Raw genomic sequence first — 14,998 nt, forward strand, 5'->3', positions numbered from 1 at the left:
TGTCCATGAAACGCATCATTCCTGCCAGCTTCTATAGGAGGACCTAGGTGCTGGAAAACCATAGGCCTGTATGGAGCGCTGTACAGATATCTTTCCGAGCAGAAATAAAGCTTACCCATTCTCAATTAGAGAATTTTACAAACCCAGATTAGTCTTTATGTTCAAATTGGACCTCTCACATTGCTTCTACTGATAAAATGTTCAAACTTGGGTACTGGTGAACTATTAAGTTAAAAGGTAATTTCTTTTCTCCAAAACAACCACCACCATATTTTGGGACTCAGGTAATCCTTCTTGACCAATTTCTGATCCTGCACAGGGGCTCCTGTGTGGTGACTCTTGTATCAGCAAAACTGAATGATGGAGAACACTAGAGTTGTAGAACATGGTACACAAAATCTGTAGGGCACAGAAGTGACATGTTTCAAACGGTTACACTCACTGCGTGACAACAGTGCATGAGTAAATGAACATAAATATGCTAGCACTGAATATATGCTGAAGTATAAGATGTCAGTACTGCCTTTTTAAACAGAGTTGCTTTTTTTTGTTGTTTTTTAAGCTGTGAGTTTGACCAGACACGAGCAGTCTGCTCCAGCACTTGGAGGAACACCAGAGCAAACACCAGGTGGGTTTGACAAGGCGGAGTGTTTTGATGGAACAGGAAGAGGAAGGCACTAGCACTGGTTTTCTTGTTGACTCATGAGATAAACTTCTGCAAGATGGAAGTTGTCTAAAAGGCACAGTGAAATCACGTCTCATCATGGTTCCAAAAGGTGCAAAGTGAAGTTTTGCTCTTGAGTTGAACTGAAAACTGCCTCCAGTTGTAAATAGTACTTTGGGGCTGGGAGGAGGTTATTCAGAGGCACTCAGCTATGCCGGCAGTGCCTCACCCTCCTGTGTTTCATTGCTTGCAGGATCAAGTAAATCTTTAATAGGCTGGCCCCATGGGTCACCTATTTCAGCCTGATCTTTGGCCTTCAGGTTTTAGAGACAGCTGACAGAATGGCTTTGATTGTCAGTACTGTAAATTACACTTGTCTCCTCTGTATGCTTATAGACATCTTAAGTAAGTCCCTTATTTCATATTTACTGACAATTTGTGAAGATGTCACCTGTCTGTCAGAACTCATTGAGTTCTGTTTGGAGAACCAGGATTTATTTAGAGCCCCACAATCATTTAGTATCATTTCATCTTATCTCCTTCTTTGTTTTAGTGAAAATCTCACAACATGTAATAGAGGTGAAAATAAGTAGAGCTGAAGAAAACAATCTAATATAATCTTTATGAAAATGGCATCTTTTTGATACAATTTCATGGGAATATGGAAAAATTTCATGGCTACAATATGTGGAAAGATTATTTCTCAGTTGATGTCCACAAAGCTAAAGTTATTTTCTATATACATTTTTAAGGTGCTTCTGAAAATGGTACTTGCTGTATTTCTGATTCTAATTATTTCAGAATTTATTGATTTCTTTTTGCATCTGCAAATCTTGGTCCAGCAACAGTTTGCATAGAGAATTTTCATTTTGAAGGAAGGTTTCTGTAAGTAAAAAATCACAGTGAAAAGTGTATGGAATAAAAAATATAATATGAAGTTCATGGTTTCTTTTTACCAAAGTGAGACCAGTAAAGGAAAGTTATTCTTAATAGAAGTGATACTGAAAATTCCCCTCCTAGTTTTCTTTTTCACCTATCATAGAAATAGCAACCTTCTCCCATGCTCAGCAAAACAGCCAATCAAACAAACCCCTTTGCTCACCCACCAATAAAATGTAAAATATTTAAAAATTATTTTAAAAAATTACAGACAGTGCAGTTTTGCTGGTGAAGAACCTAAGACGGATGCAGTTGTACCAGCAAAAGAGTCCCTGGTCAGAATAGCATATTACATTAAGAATATGGGTAAATTAGAATGTTAAAACAATTTTTACCATTTGCTATAAATATATAGTTATGAATTTACATAAATCCTAAGGCATGTAAGTAACTAACAGACTAAGTGGATATTAGTTGCTGGCTAGTAACCCTAACACAGACATGCAGGAGCAATTTCAAGATTATACTTTGAGCTAATCTTGTTTCTAGGGTCTGTCCTGTAAACTTTGACTTAAACTGTTCTTGCAAAAGTAAGGACTGTGTCCAGTAGTTGAAAGGATTTATCCTTGAAAGAAAAACAAGTAGATTGTTTTGAAATTCTGCTTCATACCAGCTTGCTTTATCTGTTATTCCCTGTTAGACAGCTTTTTAACCACGGATCACAAAATACATCAGAATACATTTTAGTAACAATTAATTTTAATTGTTAACAGTTACAGTGTTTAATGAACAAACTAAAATTAATGGTGTAATAAAAACTTAATTTCCAACTATTGCTGCATTTTGATCTGTCAAAATAATATTTTCTGTTCTCTTTGATTATCTTAGTGGAAATAATTTTTATTTATTATTGCATATAATGCATATATAATGCATTTTATTTATACAGAAGTATTTCATTTAAATTACTGTTTTAAAATAGAGCATGTTGGAATAATATACTTTACTGTGCTTTAGCTATGCATTTATTCAGAATTATTTAATAAAAACAATCTGATATACTGATGTGTGAAATATGTTTTGCTTTTCATGAATTCAGTTCCTAGTGTTAGTATAACATAGATCATAGGAACTGCTAAGCACTAAAAAAAGGCCTTACACATAGGGTGAAATGGAAGAGGGTAGCTCCAAAGGCAATTACTAGAGAATTCTACTAATGATATATGGTCTTAAAAGCAACTGGAAATATTGTATTTAAAAAAAATATTGAAGTATGAAAATGAAAATACTTGCCCGGTGGACAACTGTTATTTGCAGCATGTCTGTTTTGCTTGGATAGTGATAGCCAGCACCCAAGCTTCCTTGTGCTTTGTAAGTAGTCTCTTGTCGTTCACACAATCATATTCCCATGCAATGTATTACTGATTGATTCAGTGTTTATAAACCAAGTCTTAGGCTTCTTCTCTGGGAAAAAACCATCAAAGTTTTGATGTAATACATTGTGTCCTAAAACCTAATAGATTATTGTGCCTACATTTTGGCCGAAGTTATTTGAGAGAAATATGGACACATTGTTAAAATGGGTGGTCTTCGTTCTGTGTTTAATCATTATTTGGTAGAATTTTTTTCATCTCTTACCTTTGCCATTTTGTACATCCTCTGCTGGCAAAGACTAATGTCCACTAACATTTGCTGAGGAAAGACTGAAAACTATGCCAGATGAGAATCTGGTGGCAGTGGGATTTGATTCTCCTTTACTGCATAGATGCCAAGGAATAATAGCACTCAATTTGACAAAAATGCACTGGGATGGGAAGATAAGCAGCTCTGTTAAACATGGGAAAGCTGAGAAACAGAGTGCAGTGTACACAGTAGGTGTTACTGTGCTGTTGAGCCTGATGCAACAGGGGAGCAATGCCCTCAGAAATGCATGCCTATCTCCTGTGACTTCACCATGTGCATTTGGGCAGAAATGGAGCAATGAACTCTGGAAAAAAGTTCTGGTGTATTTTGTACCCTGTTGACAGTCTTATCTAGTGTCTGATACCAATGTCTCTCCTGTGCCAATAGGACAACCCTCACCAGAGAATGATAACACAATAAAAGACCTGCTGCCAGAGGATGCTGGGATTGATCACCAGACTGTCCACCAGCTCATTACTGTGCTAATGAAGTTCATGGCAAAGGATGAGAGCAGCGCTGAGTCGGACATCAGCAGCGCTAAAGCTTTCAACACAGTCAAGCGCCATCTCTACGTCCTGCTTGGTTATGATCAGCAGGAAGGATGCTTCATGATTGCACCACAAAAAATGCGTGTTTCGACTTGCTTTAATGCCTTTATTGCTGGAATAGCACAAGTAGGTGAAGGCACTTACTACTTTTTGCAGTTCTTTCTCATTGCCTGTTGTTGAAATGGTGGTAGCACAGCCTTCTTTGTACCAAAATAATGGCTGAGTGCAGTAATCCTACTTAAATCTCCTTAATGCCTCTTCAGTTGGTGAAAGTATTTGGGAATAAGGATGGCTGCTTTTTCTTTACTCTCAGAAGGCTCCATGTAGCCTAATCAAGTGCTTTTTGTAGGTTTTTACTTTGCAGTTAAAAAGTAAATAGTTAAATAGAAGTATGCTAATTTATAACTTCTTACTAGTACTCTAAACTTGCTGCATCACTGGCATAGAGATAACAGTTTTGTGTGTGTGTAGGCATGCAAATACTACCACTGTATGAAAAATCAGAGACTGCTCCAAACCTTTGCCCTCTTTCTGTAGCCTTTGAATGCCTTGTTTTCCTCACATGTCATTTCCTCCTTTCCCATTCAGGAAGACCTGGGACCCATGTGCTCTTGCTTGTTTCCCAGCGTGAATGGTCTGTAAACTCTTCCACATTCTTCACTTTGCAGGAGACTGATTCTCCTTCTTCCTTAGAGTGCACCAGGACTTTGTTTTCCCTTTCCTAGGGAGTAGTGCCACCATGATGAACTTCTGCCTATATTGCTGTGATAAATGACTGAGCACATCCTTGCCTTGTGCCTTCTTTCTCCATCTTGTAAGGACAACTGTCATTTCCTACCTCACAAGGCTCTTCTAAGGCTCACTTAATTCTTACTGATGAGTAGTCGGTGATGCTAGGCTGAAAAACATTTCACATTTGCATAGTATTCTTATTATTTGCAGTGAAGCATCATTATTACTTCCGCACTTTTTCCTTATCACAGTCTCTCATAAAGGATTACCTTAGGGGAGAGAGAGGGCTGTGATTTCAGATCTCCCCCTGCCCCAGCTCTTAAAATGCCCACTGTAACCTTCAAACATTGTTCAAAGCGATCCTGGCCTCTTCTGTATCTGCAAATCTTCTCAGGATTTTCTGGTTCATACACTGGAATCAGTGATTTTTTCAAAGTCAATTCTAATGTAGATACTTGGATAAACTTTCACAGTTATGGAGAAATCAGGTATCCATATTTCAGCAGGCAAAATGGAAGGTGTTAATGCAAACTGGGTAGCTGCAAATGCATCCTGATCCATTGTCTCAGAGCACTGTTGCTATGTCTTGTCAGTCATCTTTCATCTGTACAGTTTTAAGCTGAAGCATGTAAAAGGAGATTCAGGCCTGTTATTGAGAGTCTGGAAGTGGCAGTTTAGTCACAGGACAGTATCTTCCATGTGTTTCTACATGTTTTCCAAGTTTGGATTGCCAAACTTCAGTGATCATAATTGACCTGATTTTCAGAAGTACTACTTACTGCAACTCTAAATATCAGCCCCTGTCTTTCCTCTTTCACCTTTAAAATGTCTCATGATAGCCAAATTCACCATTTCTGTTTGAAAAGCTTCGTAGTTGAATCCTGGCTCCCCTGACGTCAAATGGAGTTTGAGAACTTCAGTAGGTGAGGATTTTTCTCCATGTAGCAGACATCAAAACTTTAATTTATATTTTAGGGGGATTTTTTTCATAGCTGTAGGGCTGCTTTGTGTTAGGAATCACCTTTGCTGCAAGAGAAATGCTGTTTGCAATCCGAAGATGCATTTACAGAGTGAAAACCAGGTACAGAGTTTTGTTTTATAAGAGTTATTTCAGTTACACTCCCTCCCCTAGGCATAAATATTTGCTTTCCCCAATCAGCTCCACAAATGTTGGGACTGGGCTGACTTGCTGGTTCGTTGATTTTGATTCCAAGCTTGCTTGGCATGGTCAGTTCAAGAAAAAAGAAAAATCAAATGTCTCTTAGTATTTTGCATCATAAAATTTTATATATTTGGAATTCTTGAAAGCATAAAACGCCTTTTTCACTCCCTAGCAGCAGAAGTGGCCAAGTTTTGGTGTTAGCAGTCACCGCGGCATTGCCCCGCATGGTGGCAATGTTGTACAAGCCTGTTGGAGTGAGGAAGCCAGCAGTGCTGGGCACTGCTCAGCATCCCAGGCTGAGCTCTGCTCAGCATTTGCAACATCATTTATTCTAGATCTACCTGTGACAACTTAAAAAAGGTGTCTGCTCAGCTTAAGACATGTCTGCAGTACAGTATGTGCTCTGTTAAGGAAGGGCTCTGTCTTCCTTGTATGGATGAGTTTTCCTAACCATGCTGTATAACTGTATCGCACCCTGAGGGGACAAGGCATTACAGAGTAAGACCATATTTGGTGATTATATATCATCTGTTCGACAGGCTAACCCTGCATGGATAGACATGGGATTAATCTATTTAGCTCTATGCATGCAGCGCAAAAATATGAGACAGCTGCACATTGAACTAGAGGATTTTATGGCAAAAAACTTCTAGTCAGCTTGTTCAGGAGGGAACTTGAGAGATGAGTTCTCTGTTTGTAAATTAGGCTCATCCCCTTGTTCTAATAAAAATAAAACCAAAAAAAGAAATACAGACCTGAAGGAAATGGATCATGAAAATGAAACTGATGTTTGTCTGTTTAGATGTACAGGGCTCCTGGTAAAGTGCACTAAGTCCACTGAAACTGCAGGGATGTGTTAGATCTTGGGGGCTGTGCTGGAGTTTGCTTGGCCTGCTGTTACACCTTCCTGGGTGTCAACCAATATAGGTCAGTGTCAGAGACAAGGTCTTTGTGGATCCTTGTTATGATCTAGTTTAGTTGCTGATTTCAGGACATATGGCTTTAAATAAAAATAGCTAATGTTGCAAGGCTGATGGAAAGATAATGAAAAATAGCAATGCAGTTTCAATTGAAAACACAGTTGTTTCAGGGTAGTGGAAATATATGGCCACACTGCACCTAACAATCAGGATTCAAACCTCAAGGATAGGCACCAAATGGCATGATGCTCTTCAAAGGTCATGATGGAAGCAAGGCTTATGACTAGCAGTAATAACAGTAACCTGTCTACAGCAACACTATCACTTAAAATTGATGAGCATTTTATTTGGAGTAAGATTTTTTTCATTAGCTTTATTTTTGGATCCTTTAGGATTTGCATGCTTTGATTTTCTGCATAACATCGCAGACAATTTCTTATCTTTGCCATAGTGAAGGGTGGGATTCTTGTCTCATTACCAGATTCCAGAACATGGGGCTTAATAAAACCCAACAGCTAATGTTACAAGCCTGATGAAAAAATGATGAAAACCAGCAATGTAGTGTTAATACAAACCCAAATAACCAAAATACACACACACCCTTCTCCCAAAACCCACAATTGCATCCTATCTGTTAAACACGGAATATACCTAACATGATTTTGTCTGTTGAAGCATGATCAACTTGGGCTATAATCAAGGCTATCCCAGCATGATATATTTTATGACTTGCCGATGTATACATGCTAAAATTTAGACTGTCCAGGATGAAACATTTTCAGAACACATCTTTTTGTTTCATTTTACCTATGTAGCTAAAATGAGAATGTGGCAAGCTGGCAGAAAGTTTCTAACTGATAGTGAGACTTCCTTAAAAATGTCTGTTTCTTTTCACTTAACTGATACCTCAACTGTATTAGTTATTTTGCTTTTCAATGTCAGTGGATTTGATTTTGGTGAGCTAACTCCTGTGCTACTATTCTTTTCAGGTGATGGATTATAACATCAACCTGGGTAAACACCTTCTTCCCTTGGTGGTGCAAGTGTTGAAATACTGCACTTGTCCTCAGCTACGGCATTACTTTCAGCAGCCTCCTCGCTGCTCCCTCTGGTCCCTCAAACCTCACATTAGGCAGATGTGGTTAAAGGCTTTGCTTGTCATTCTCTATAAGGTAAGTGGTCTTGAAAAGATGCCGTCCACATTCAAATTTACACTTCAGTTTGAAATTTATTACAGGGAACATCTAACTGTACTGCAAGTGAAAGGAATTGTAAAGAGCACTCTACTTTGATTTGCTTGCTTACTGCATTTAATTTCAGTGTCTGAGGTAGTTAGGCTTTCATCTGTGCTACTGACTTCTTACTTCTGCTGTCTATATTGTCTTTCACATGGTTACCTGAGAAAGAAAAATATAGATTTGAAAGTATGAAAATTCTTTATAAAGTTCCAGTGAAGAGTATTTTGAGTCACTTAGAATTAGTTCTTAAAAAATATTAGTAACTTTAAATGGGTGGGCTGTCAGCTTAACAGCTTGTATTCTTAGTTGAGTGATGCTTTTTAGGAAGTGTTGTTAAAATGTAGTGTGTTTATGCACTAAAATGGAGCTGTGAATACTTTTGATATGCTTAACAAATTTCTATCAGGTCTATAGGGCATACGAGGAAGTGGAGATACTAGAAATGAATGATAATGTGCTGATTGAAATAGAGTATTTGGAGAACAGTTCTGATGAGAGACCTTTTGCATTATTATTAATAGCTGGTTTTGTCTTATAGAAGTCAAGAAAACAATGTGTTAGATGTTGTTAATAGGGATTTTTAAAACTTTAAAATAATTCTGTGTACAAAGATGAAAACACTTCTGCTTCTCATGATGTATTTAGAAATGTATGATCAAAGAAAGGCATAGGACTTCCAGCTGACAATATTCTTGTCATTTTTCTATTTTACTGCCTAAATGTTTATCCAAGGAGAAAAGTTAGTTTTTAAGCTGAAGTTTTTCTCTTTCACTGAACAGTACCCCTACAGAGACTGTGAAATCAGCAAGATTGTACTTCACCTAATCCACATCACAGTCAATACCCTCAACGCTCAATATCACAGCTGCAAGCCCCATGCAACTGCTGGTCCTTTGTATAGTGACAACAGTAACATAAGCCGATACAGTGAAAAGGAAAAAGGTACTTTTAACACTCTCATTTATATGATAGTCATTGATTTAATTCATCAAGTCTTGCAGATATTGTAGAAATGGGTAAATATGGTGTAAATTCTGAATTTTAGAACATAATACTTAGAATTAAGTCTAAGGTGTGTTGTATCTGACCAGCTATTGCCATCTATAGTAAAAGAAATTGACAATTTCTCTGTAGGCTACCATAGCACGGCAGTCTAACAGTCTCTTGGAGGGAATGTACCTTAGACTTAGTAGTTCAGTCACTATGCCTGGATAGTCCTTGGCCTTTTCTATGACGATAATAACTGATCTTGCCCACACACAAAGTATGCAACCAGTCTGACGCAGCATTCTGATTATACTTTATAATAACATGGCATAGTAGCAAATACTTGATGTTGAAAAGAGAAAATTATGAATTTAGTCAAACTAAAATATACTTTGGTTTTGTCTGTAAAAGGAGCTGAAGTTGACTAGCTTACATGCAGACATATATGATGTGGATGTCTAAAGGCAGAAGAGAACAATTCGACCTTTAGAATCTGCATCCAACTGTTAACTCTGTATGTGCTTGCTAGCTGTAGCAGAGGTACTGTGATGGTGTGAACTGGTGTAAGGTGGGGGCTTGAAATAATGTGGTGTCACTGAGTGTAGGTCCTTACAACTGTGAAGTTTATTATGTGATAAGTATCTACGATCAAAGTTTAACAGGTTCTTTTGACGTTAATCTTTAGCTGCCTTTCAGCTGTTTTGCCTTTTAGCTGCTTATTGCTATTTACATCCTCCCTCTCAAACAGTCTTCCTAGTGTGCAGCAAGCACTTCTTCCAAAGAATACAAGAAGGACTATTCATGCACGTCAGTACCTTTTCCTCTTTTGCTGCTTGTTGCTCATAAAAAGATATCTAGCAGAACAAGGACACAAAATTTTGTTTACCTGAACACTCTATTACTTAGCTTTAGCCAATTAAAGCAACCTTAAAATGGATGTAAATGATGTATTGCATATTCTCACCCAGTTGGACATTTTGTATTGCTGGAGGAGGGCTAAGATAACTGTTCAGATAACTGTGGACTTACTATGAATTTTTCTTTATTTTGAGCTGAGTTAATGACTTAATTCATAAAGACTTAATAACGCTGAGGGTAGTAATAATACATTTATAATATGCATTCTGTTTCTGGATTGATTCTGAGACATTTCTAAGACAAAGCAAGGTGCCTAAATACCCAGCTTGTGGTTCACAGTAAGTGCCAAGTTAGGTTTAGTAAACTCGGTGTTCCAATTCCATGTCCAGCATTGATTCCTTGGGTGGCCTTGTGTCTCACTTCATCATTGTTTGCCTATGTTTAAAGTAAGGAGAATAATATTTACTTGCTTTCCAAAGCTGTTGTGAAGGGCTTTGGGCTGCTTAGAGGGAAAGGACCGTAAGTGGGCAAATTTTACTTTGTAAATGCTGACTTAATCGTAGGGCTGATTCTCCTCCTTTGACTGAAGTGCTGTGGAAAAAAGAGGATGCAGAAAAATTTTCTTCTACCTGCAAGAAGCAGCCAATATAATTCCATAGGGACTTAGAAAGTTGAAGCCTTTCCCACCTTTTCTGAGGAGGCTTGTTTAGTCTCTGTTCAGGTAGTGTGTGTGCTGCTGTCATCATCCAAGGTGGTGGTTAGATATCAACAGATGAGGATTTCATTGTCAGGCAGCAAGAATCCCTATGCTAAAGATGGATTTTCGCACTATTGAAGCTTTTTCCTAATTTTTCTGCCAAACTTTGTTAAGGGGATCATGGCAAGTGTACAGACTGTTGTAGAGCTGATGATGAATCTTGTGAGAAGAAGCATTTGTGGCCAAGGGGAATAAGTTAGACACATACGACATGACGTTAAAAGTGATCTCCTAACTTATTAAACCCAGTCCCTGTAGAAATTCTTATTATCAACTTCGATTGATTTTTCTGGATTCATCATCAGTTAGGTATCTTATCCTTCATGCTGTTAGGTGGCAGCTCCATAGCTTCACATGTAGCAGAAACTTTCCAGCTATTTCAAAGCTAAAGATATTAATGTCCAGTTTAAGTCTTCAGTTTTTGGTCATTCTAACTCTTTGGCTTACTTGCCTCTTCACTCCTAGACACCAAATGCATTTCCTCTTCATGTTTGTTTCCTAGAATAAACAAGGCAAACTTTTTTGTTTCTTCTCTCGAGTGCTCTGTTTTCTTTATCGTCTCAGTAGTGTTTCCTATTTCCTTGGAGATGAATCACTAGACACAATAGATATGGATTTTTTTCTTTTTTTATTTCTTTTTTTATAGCCATTTCATACAGGCAATGTGGATATTTTTTGATGGATAAATAGGTTTGGAACTTTCTTTCTCTCTGCCATTTTCAACCAGCAGGTCTCAAATTAGAGCATAATGTTTCACTATTACTACTTAGAGCAATAATTTCATAATTCATACTCTTAGGTCTTATCCTATTACTATTACCAACTTTCCAAGATTATTCATTTCTTCCTTTTTCACTTTCCTATTTTGCTGGTTTTTTCCTGACCTTGCAGTTCTTGTACTAATTTTGATATTCTTCCATTTACCATTTCTCACTGAGCACTATAGAAGTTATTTACTCAAGTCAGTGTTCAGATCTATTGTATTTCTTCCATCTACAGAATCTATATTATTATCAGTAGAAAAGATCAGCTTAGAATGGTAAAAGCTTTGGTATACTTTTGTTGCATTGTAACCCATTTTTCATTTATCTCTGTCCTTTCTGACCTTAATTCAAGATGTAACAAGAATGGTAAAGTTATACCTGGGATATAAATTTTCTTGCAAACTTCAGATGATTCGTCATTTTCCAATTCAAGTTTAATTGAAACTAGCTGAGGTTTTGTTACATAGACAGCTTTTCATTCAAGGAATTGCACTCTCTTAAGAGTAATAAAGTTTTTTCTTTCTCCAGCAGAGGAAGACAGTGTTTTTGATGAATCTGATATTCATGATACACCAACTGGACCTTGCAATAAAGAATCTCAAACTTTCTTTGCAAGACTGAAAAGAATTGGTGGCAGCAAAATGGTGAAATATCAACCAGTTGAGATGAATGCTCAGAGAAGTATGAATTGTTTTGTCGGTATAAACTCATGCAGAAATACAATTTCCTACTCTTAGTCTCAAGCTACCACCTTTCTTTGTAGAGTTTGTTGCATTGCCTGATTTGAATACAAGTACTCTGTCTGACTTTTGAGAGCAAGTACTCCTCGTTTCCCTGAATGAATTCTTGTACAAGAATCTCAAAGTAGGCACTCCAAAATAAAAATACCTAAATTCAGCAGTTCTTTTCTGAACCTTTAAGCTCTTTTGAATGTAAAAATTTTGAAGAGGATTTGTTGCAATTTTTTTCCACCATTGGGCTGAAAATTTTTGCTCAAATTTATTTTTTTCCCAGAAATTGATATTTGATGAGGTGGGACTCTACGGTAGAGCAAATTTTTGTTGCTGCTGCAAATATTATGGTTTTCTATTGGTAAAAAGGGTTATTTGGTGGTTTCAAAAAATAGGAAGGATTTTGTTTTCAAATTTAGCTTTCTGAAATGAATATTCTAAAAAAATTGATATTTACACCACCACCCACCTGCCTTTTTTTCTTTCGGGTGTTTGCATGGCAGGGGGAAAGATTCTGACTACAGCGAACATCTACCTCAACTTTTCTCACTGCTTTTTTTTGCATGGTGATTCATATGTGGAGCATTTTGAAATATGGGGATAATAATGATCAGGAATATTCTGGTTTATGTGAAAATATGTAATTCAAAATAACAACAGTGATAACCTTTTAAAATATTCTCAATGAATGTGTTCACACAGCAAAATACCAATGCAGTGGTAGTACCAGCAAGTATAACTGTGCTCACTTTACTCCTCCTTAGGATGAGGAGGTATGATTACGTGGTGTGGTAGTTGCTAGACTCTGATGGGGTCTAGGATCACTGCGGGAAAAATTCTCTGAAAACCTGTCTGATCTCAGGCTTGTGCTGTGACATCCTCACTGCTATTGCTAACCTTGCTTCTTGAATTAGAGGCATCCATTTTAAGCCCACTTTGCTGCAGTAAATAACATGTAGGTGTACTCTAATATATGCTGATGGTCAAATGATGTCCACAGTGCTGTTGTCCAAAATTATTTTGAAACCTCTTCAGAGTGTTCTGTGTAGCTCATTTCATCTTTCATCTCTCACGCCTAATGCAGCCATCCCAAGTGTCTGTAGAAATTACTTGCCTGTGCCATTTTCTTTTCAATGCATAAGGTTAAACTCTCTGTCTTCAGGGTACATCTGTCCAGGATGAGTGGAATGTGGACAGAATTTAGGTAAACCCTATTATCCAAATAGTAGGGTTTTTTGTTGTTTGTTGTAAAAATCTACCTAATGTGTCTCTGAGGTTAAACCAAAATCTAGACAATTTTGGCTAATACTGGGTTTGTATTTGAAATGCCAGTCATATTGAATTGTGAGATAAAGATGAAGATATCTGCCAGAAGTCTCCAACTGAGGTAGTATTAGCTCTTTCTGTTTTAATCAGGTGAAATAGAGCTGGCTGAATATAGAGAGACGGGGGCCTTACAAGACAGTATTCTACGCTGTGTGAGAGAAGAAAGCATTCAGAAAAAAAAACTGCGCTCTCTAAAACAAAAATCTCTTGATATAGGGAATGCAGACTCCCTGTTGTTTTCATTAGATGAACATCGCAGGAAGTCCTGCATAGACCGGTGTGACTTAGAAAAACCACCTGTCCCTGCTGCTTACACCATACACAGGCAGAGTGATTATGGACGCTGTCGGCAGAATTCTTCTACTAAAGCTGAAAATATAGAAACACAAGAAAATCTTCCTTGTACAGAGACTTTCCAGGAAACAAGAAGACCTGTCATACCAGAAGTTAGGCTAAATTGCATGGAAACCTATGAAGTGAAAGTGGACTCTCCGGTTAAACTTACTGATCCCAAGGAAGATTTGGATCTGATAGATTTGTCCTCTGACTCAACATCGGGTCCTGAAAAGCATTCAGTACTCTCCGCTTCAGACAGTGACTCTTTAGTCTTTGAACCACTTCCTCCCCTTAGAATAGTGGAGAGTGATGAAGAAGAAGAAACAACAAACCAGCTGAATGATGAGGTCTCTGGCAAAACTGCTGTGTCGTCTCCCTCAACTCCTATCAATGTCTCTCCACTCAGCCTCAGCACAACTCCACTGGTCCAGTTCAGCATTGAAGATTGCTCCAAAGACTTTAGTTCTAAGGATACAAGCAACAATGCTTCATCAGGAATAGAGGAGATACTTTCCACTTCTCCCAAAGATCAGAAGGACTCTTCAGAGTTACTTAAGTCACAAGAACTTCAGGACATGTCCTGTGGGAACCCACTAACACTGAAACAGAAAAGGGACCTGCTGCAGAAGTCATATGCCCTTCCAGAAATGTCCCTTGATGATAACTCTGAGCTCAGTGTGGAGGAAATTAGACCTAGTGGAGCAATTCCAAGCCCAAATGTGAAGACAGTCCTTATTAAAGTCCCCGAAGATTCTGAAAACCAAACGGAAAGTGATAAACTTGATACCAACACAGAGTCTGACACTGAACAAAACACAGAACAGAAACAAGAAGAGGAGACTGAAGAGTCAGAATTTAAGATTCAGATTGTTCCTCGCCAGAGGAAGCAGAGGAAGATTGCTGTGAGTGCTATTCAGAGAGAATACCTGGACATTTCCTTTAACATCCTTGACAAGCTGGGAGAGCAGAAGGAGGCAGGTAAGCTCAATCACTGACCCAATCAAAAGGCTTATTACTGTATGAAGGTTTTAGTAACAGGACAGGACAGTGTAAGAAGAGATGTGTATATATAGCGTCTGATGCGCTCTGAGTGAGCTGAATGCTTTCAGCTATTTGTTTCTCACAAGGAATGTACTAACCATACAGGTATCGTGCATGTATGAGGGCCCATTTGGAAAGGAAGTGGAGCTCAGTGACAAAAACATTGGTTCTGATATCCAAGTTAGGGAGTGAAACTCCGTGGCCTCTTTACGTGGGGAGTCAGAAAAATTGTCATACTTCTGTGCCTTTTATCCTGCTAATCTAGTCCATGCTACACTGATCTTCTTTTGTGTGTAGTGATTTTTGGCCTTTATTTCTTCTGCAAGCAGAAGGCAGTGGAAAGCAGACTGGATCACAAAGTGTAAATCTGAG

At 38.0% G+C, this 14,998-nt stretch overlaps 1 protein-coding gene across 9 annotated transcripts in view; it reads left to right on the top strand.

Moving 5' to 3' along the window:
• UNC79 (unc-79 homolog, NALCN channel complex subunit) overlaps positions 1–14,998 on the top strand; it is a 115,101-nt gene that overhangs the window by 46,878 nt on the left and 53,225 nt on the right. For 7 of the 9 annotated variants that reach the window (XM_049828745.1, XM_049828747.1, XM_049828748.1 and 4 more), the window contains 6 exons: positions 563–628; positions 3,614–3,900; positions 7,578–7,760; positions 8,606–8,768; positions 11,721–11,873; positions 13,340–14,563. In XM_049828745.1, coding sequence (XP_049684702.1) covers positions 563–628; positions 3,614–3,900; positions 7,578–7,760; positions 8,606–8,768; positions 11,721–11,873; positions 13,340–14,563 — 2,076 coding nt within the window. The remainder of the gene's footprint in view (positions 1–562; positions 629–3,613; positions 3,901–7,577; positions 7,761–8,605; positions 8,769–11,720; positions 11,874–13,339; positions 14,564–14,998) is intronic. The other 2 variants (XM_049828749.1, XM_049828746.1) reach the window with 2 other exon arrangements.

The sequence above is a fragment of the Accipiter gentilis genome, chromosome 25 (genome assembly GCF_929443795.1).
Source record: "Accipiter gentilis chromosome 25, bAccGen1.1, whole genome shotgun sequence".
NCBI lineage: Eukaryota > Metazoa > Chordata > Aves > Accipitriformes > Accipitridae > Astur > Astur gentilis.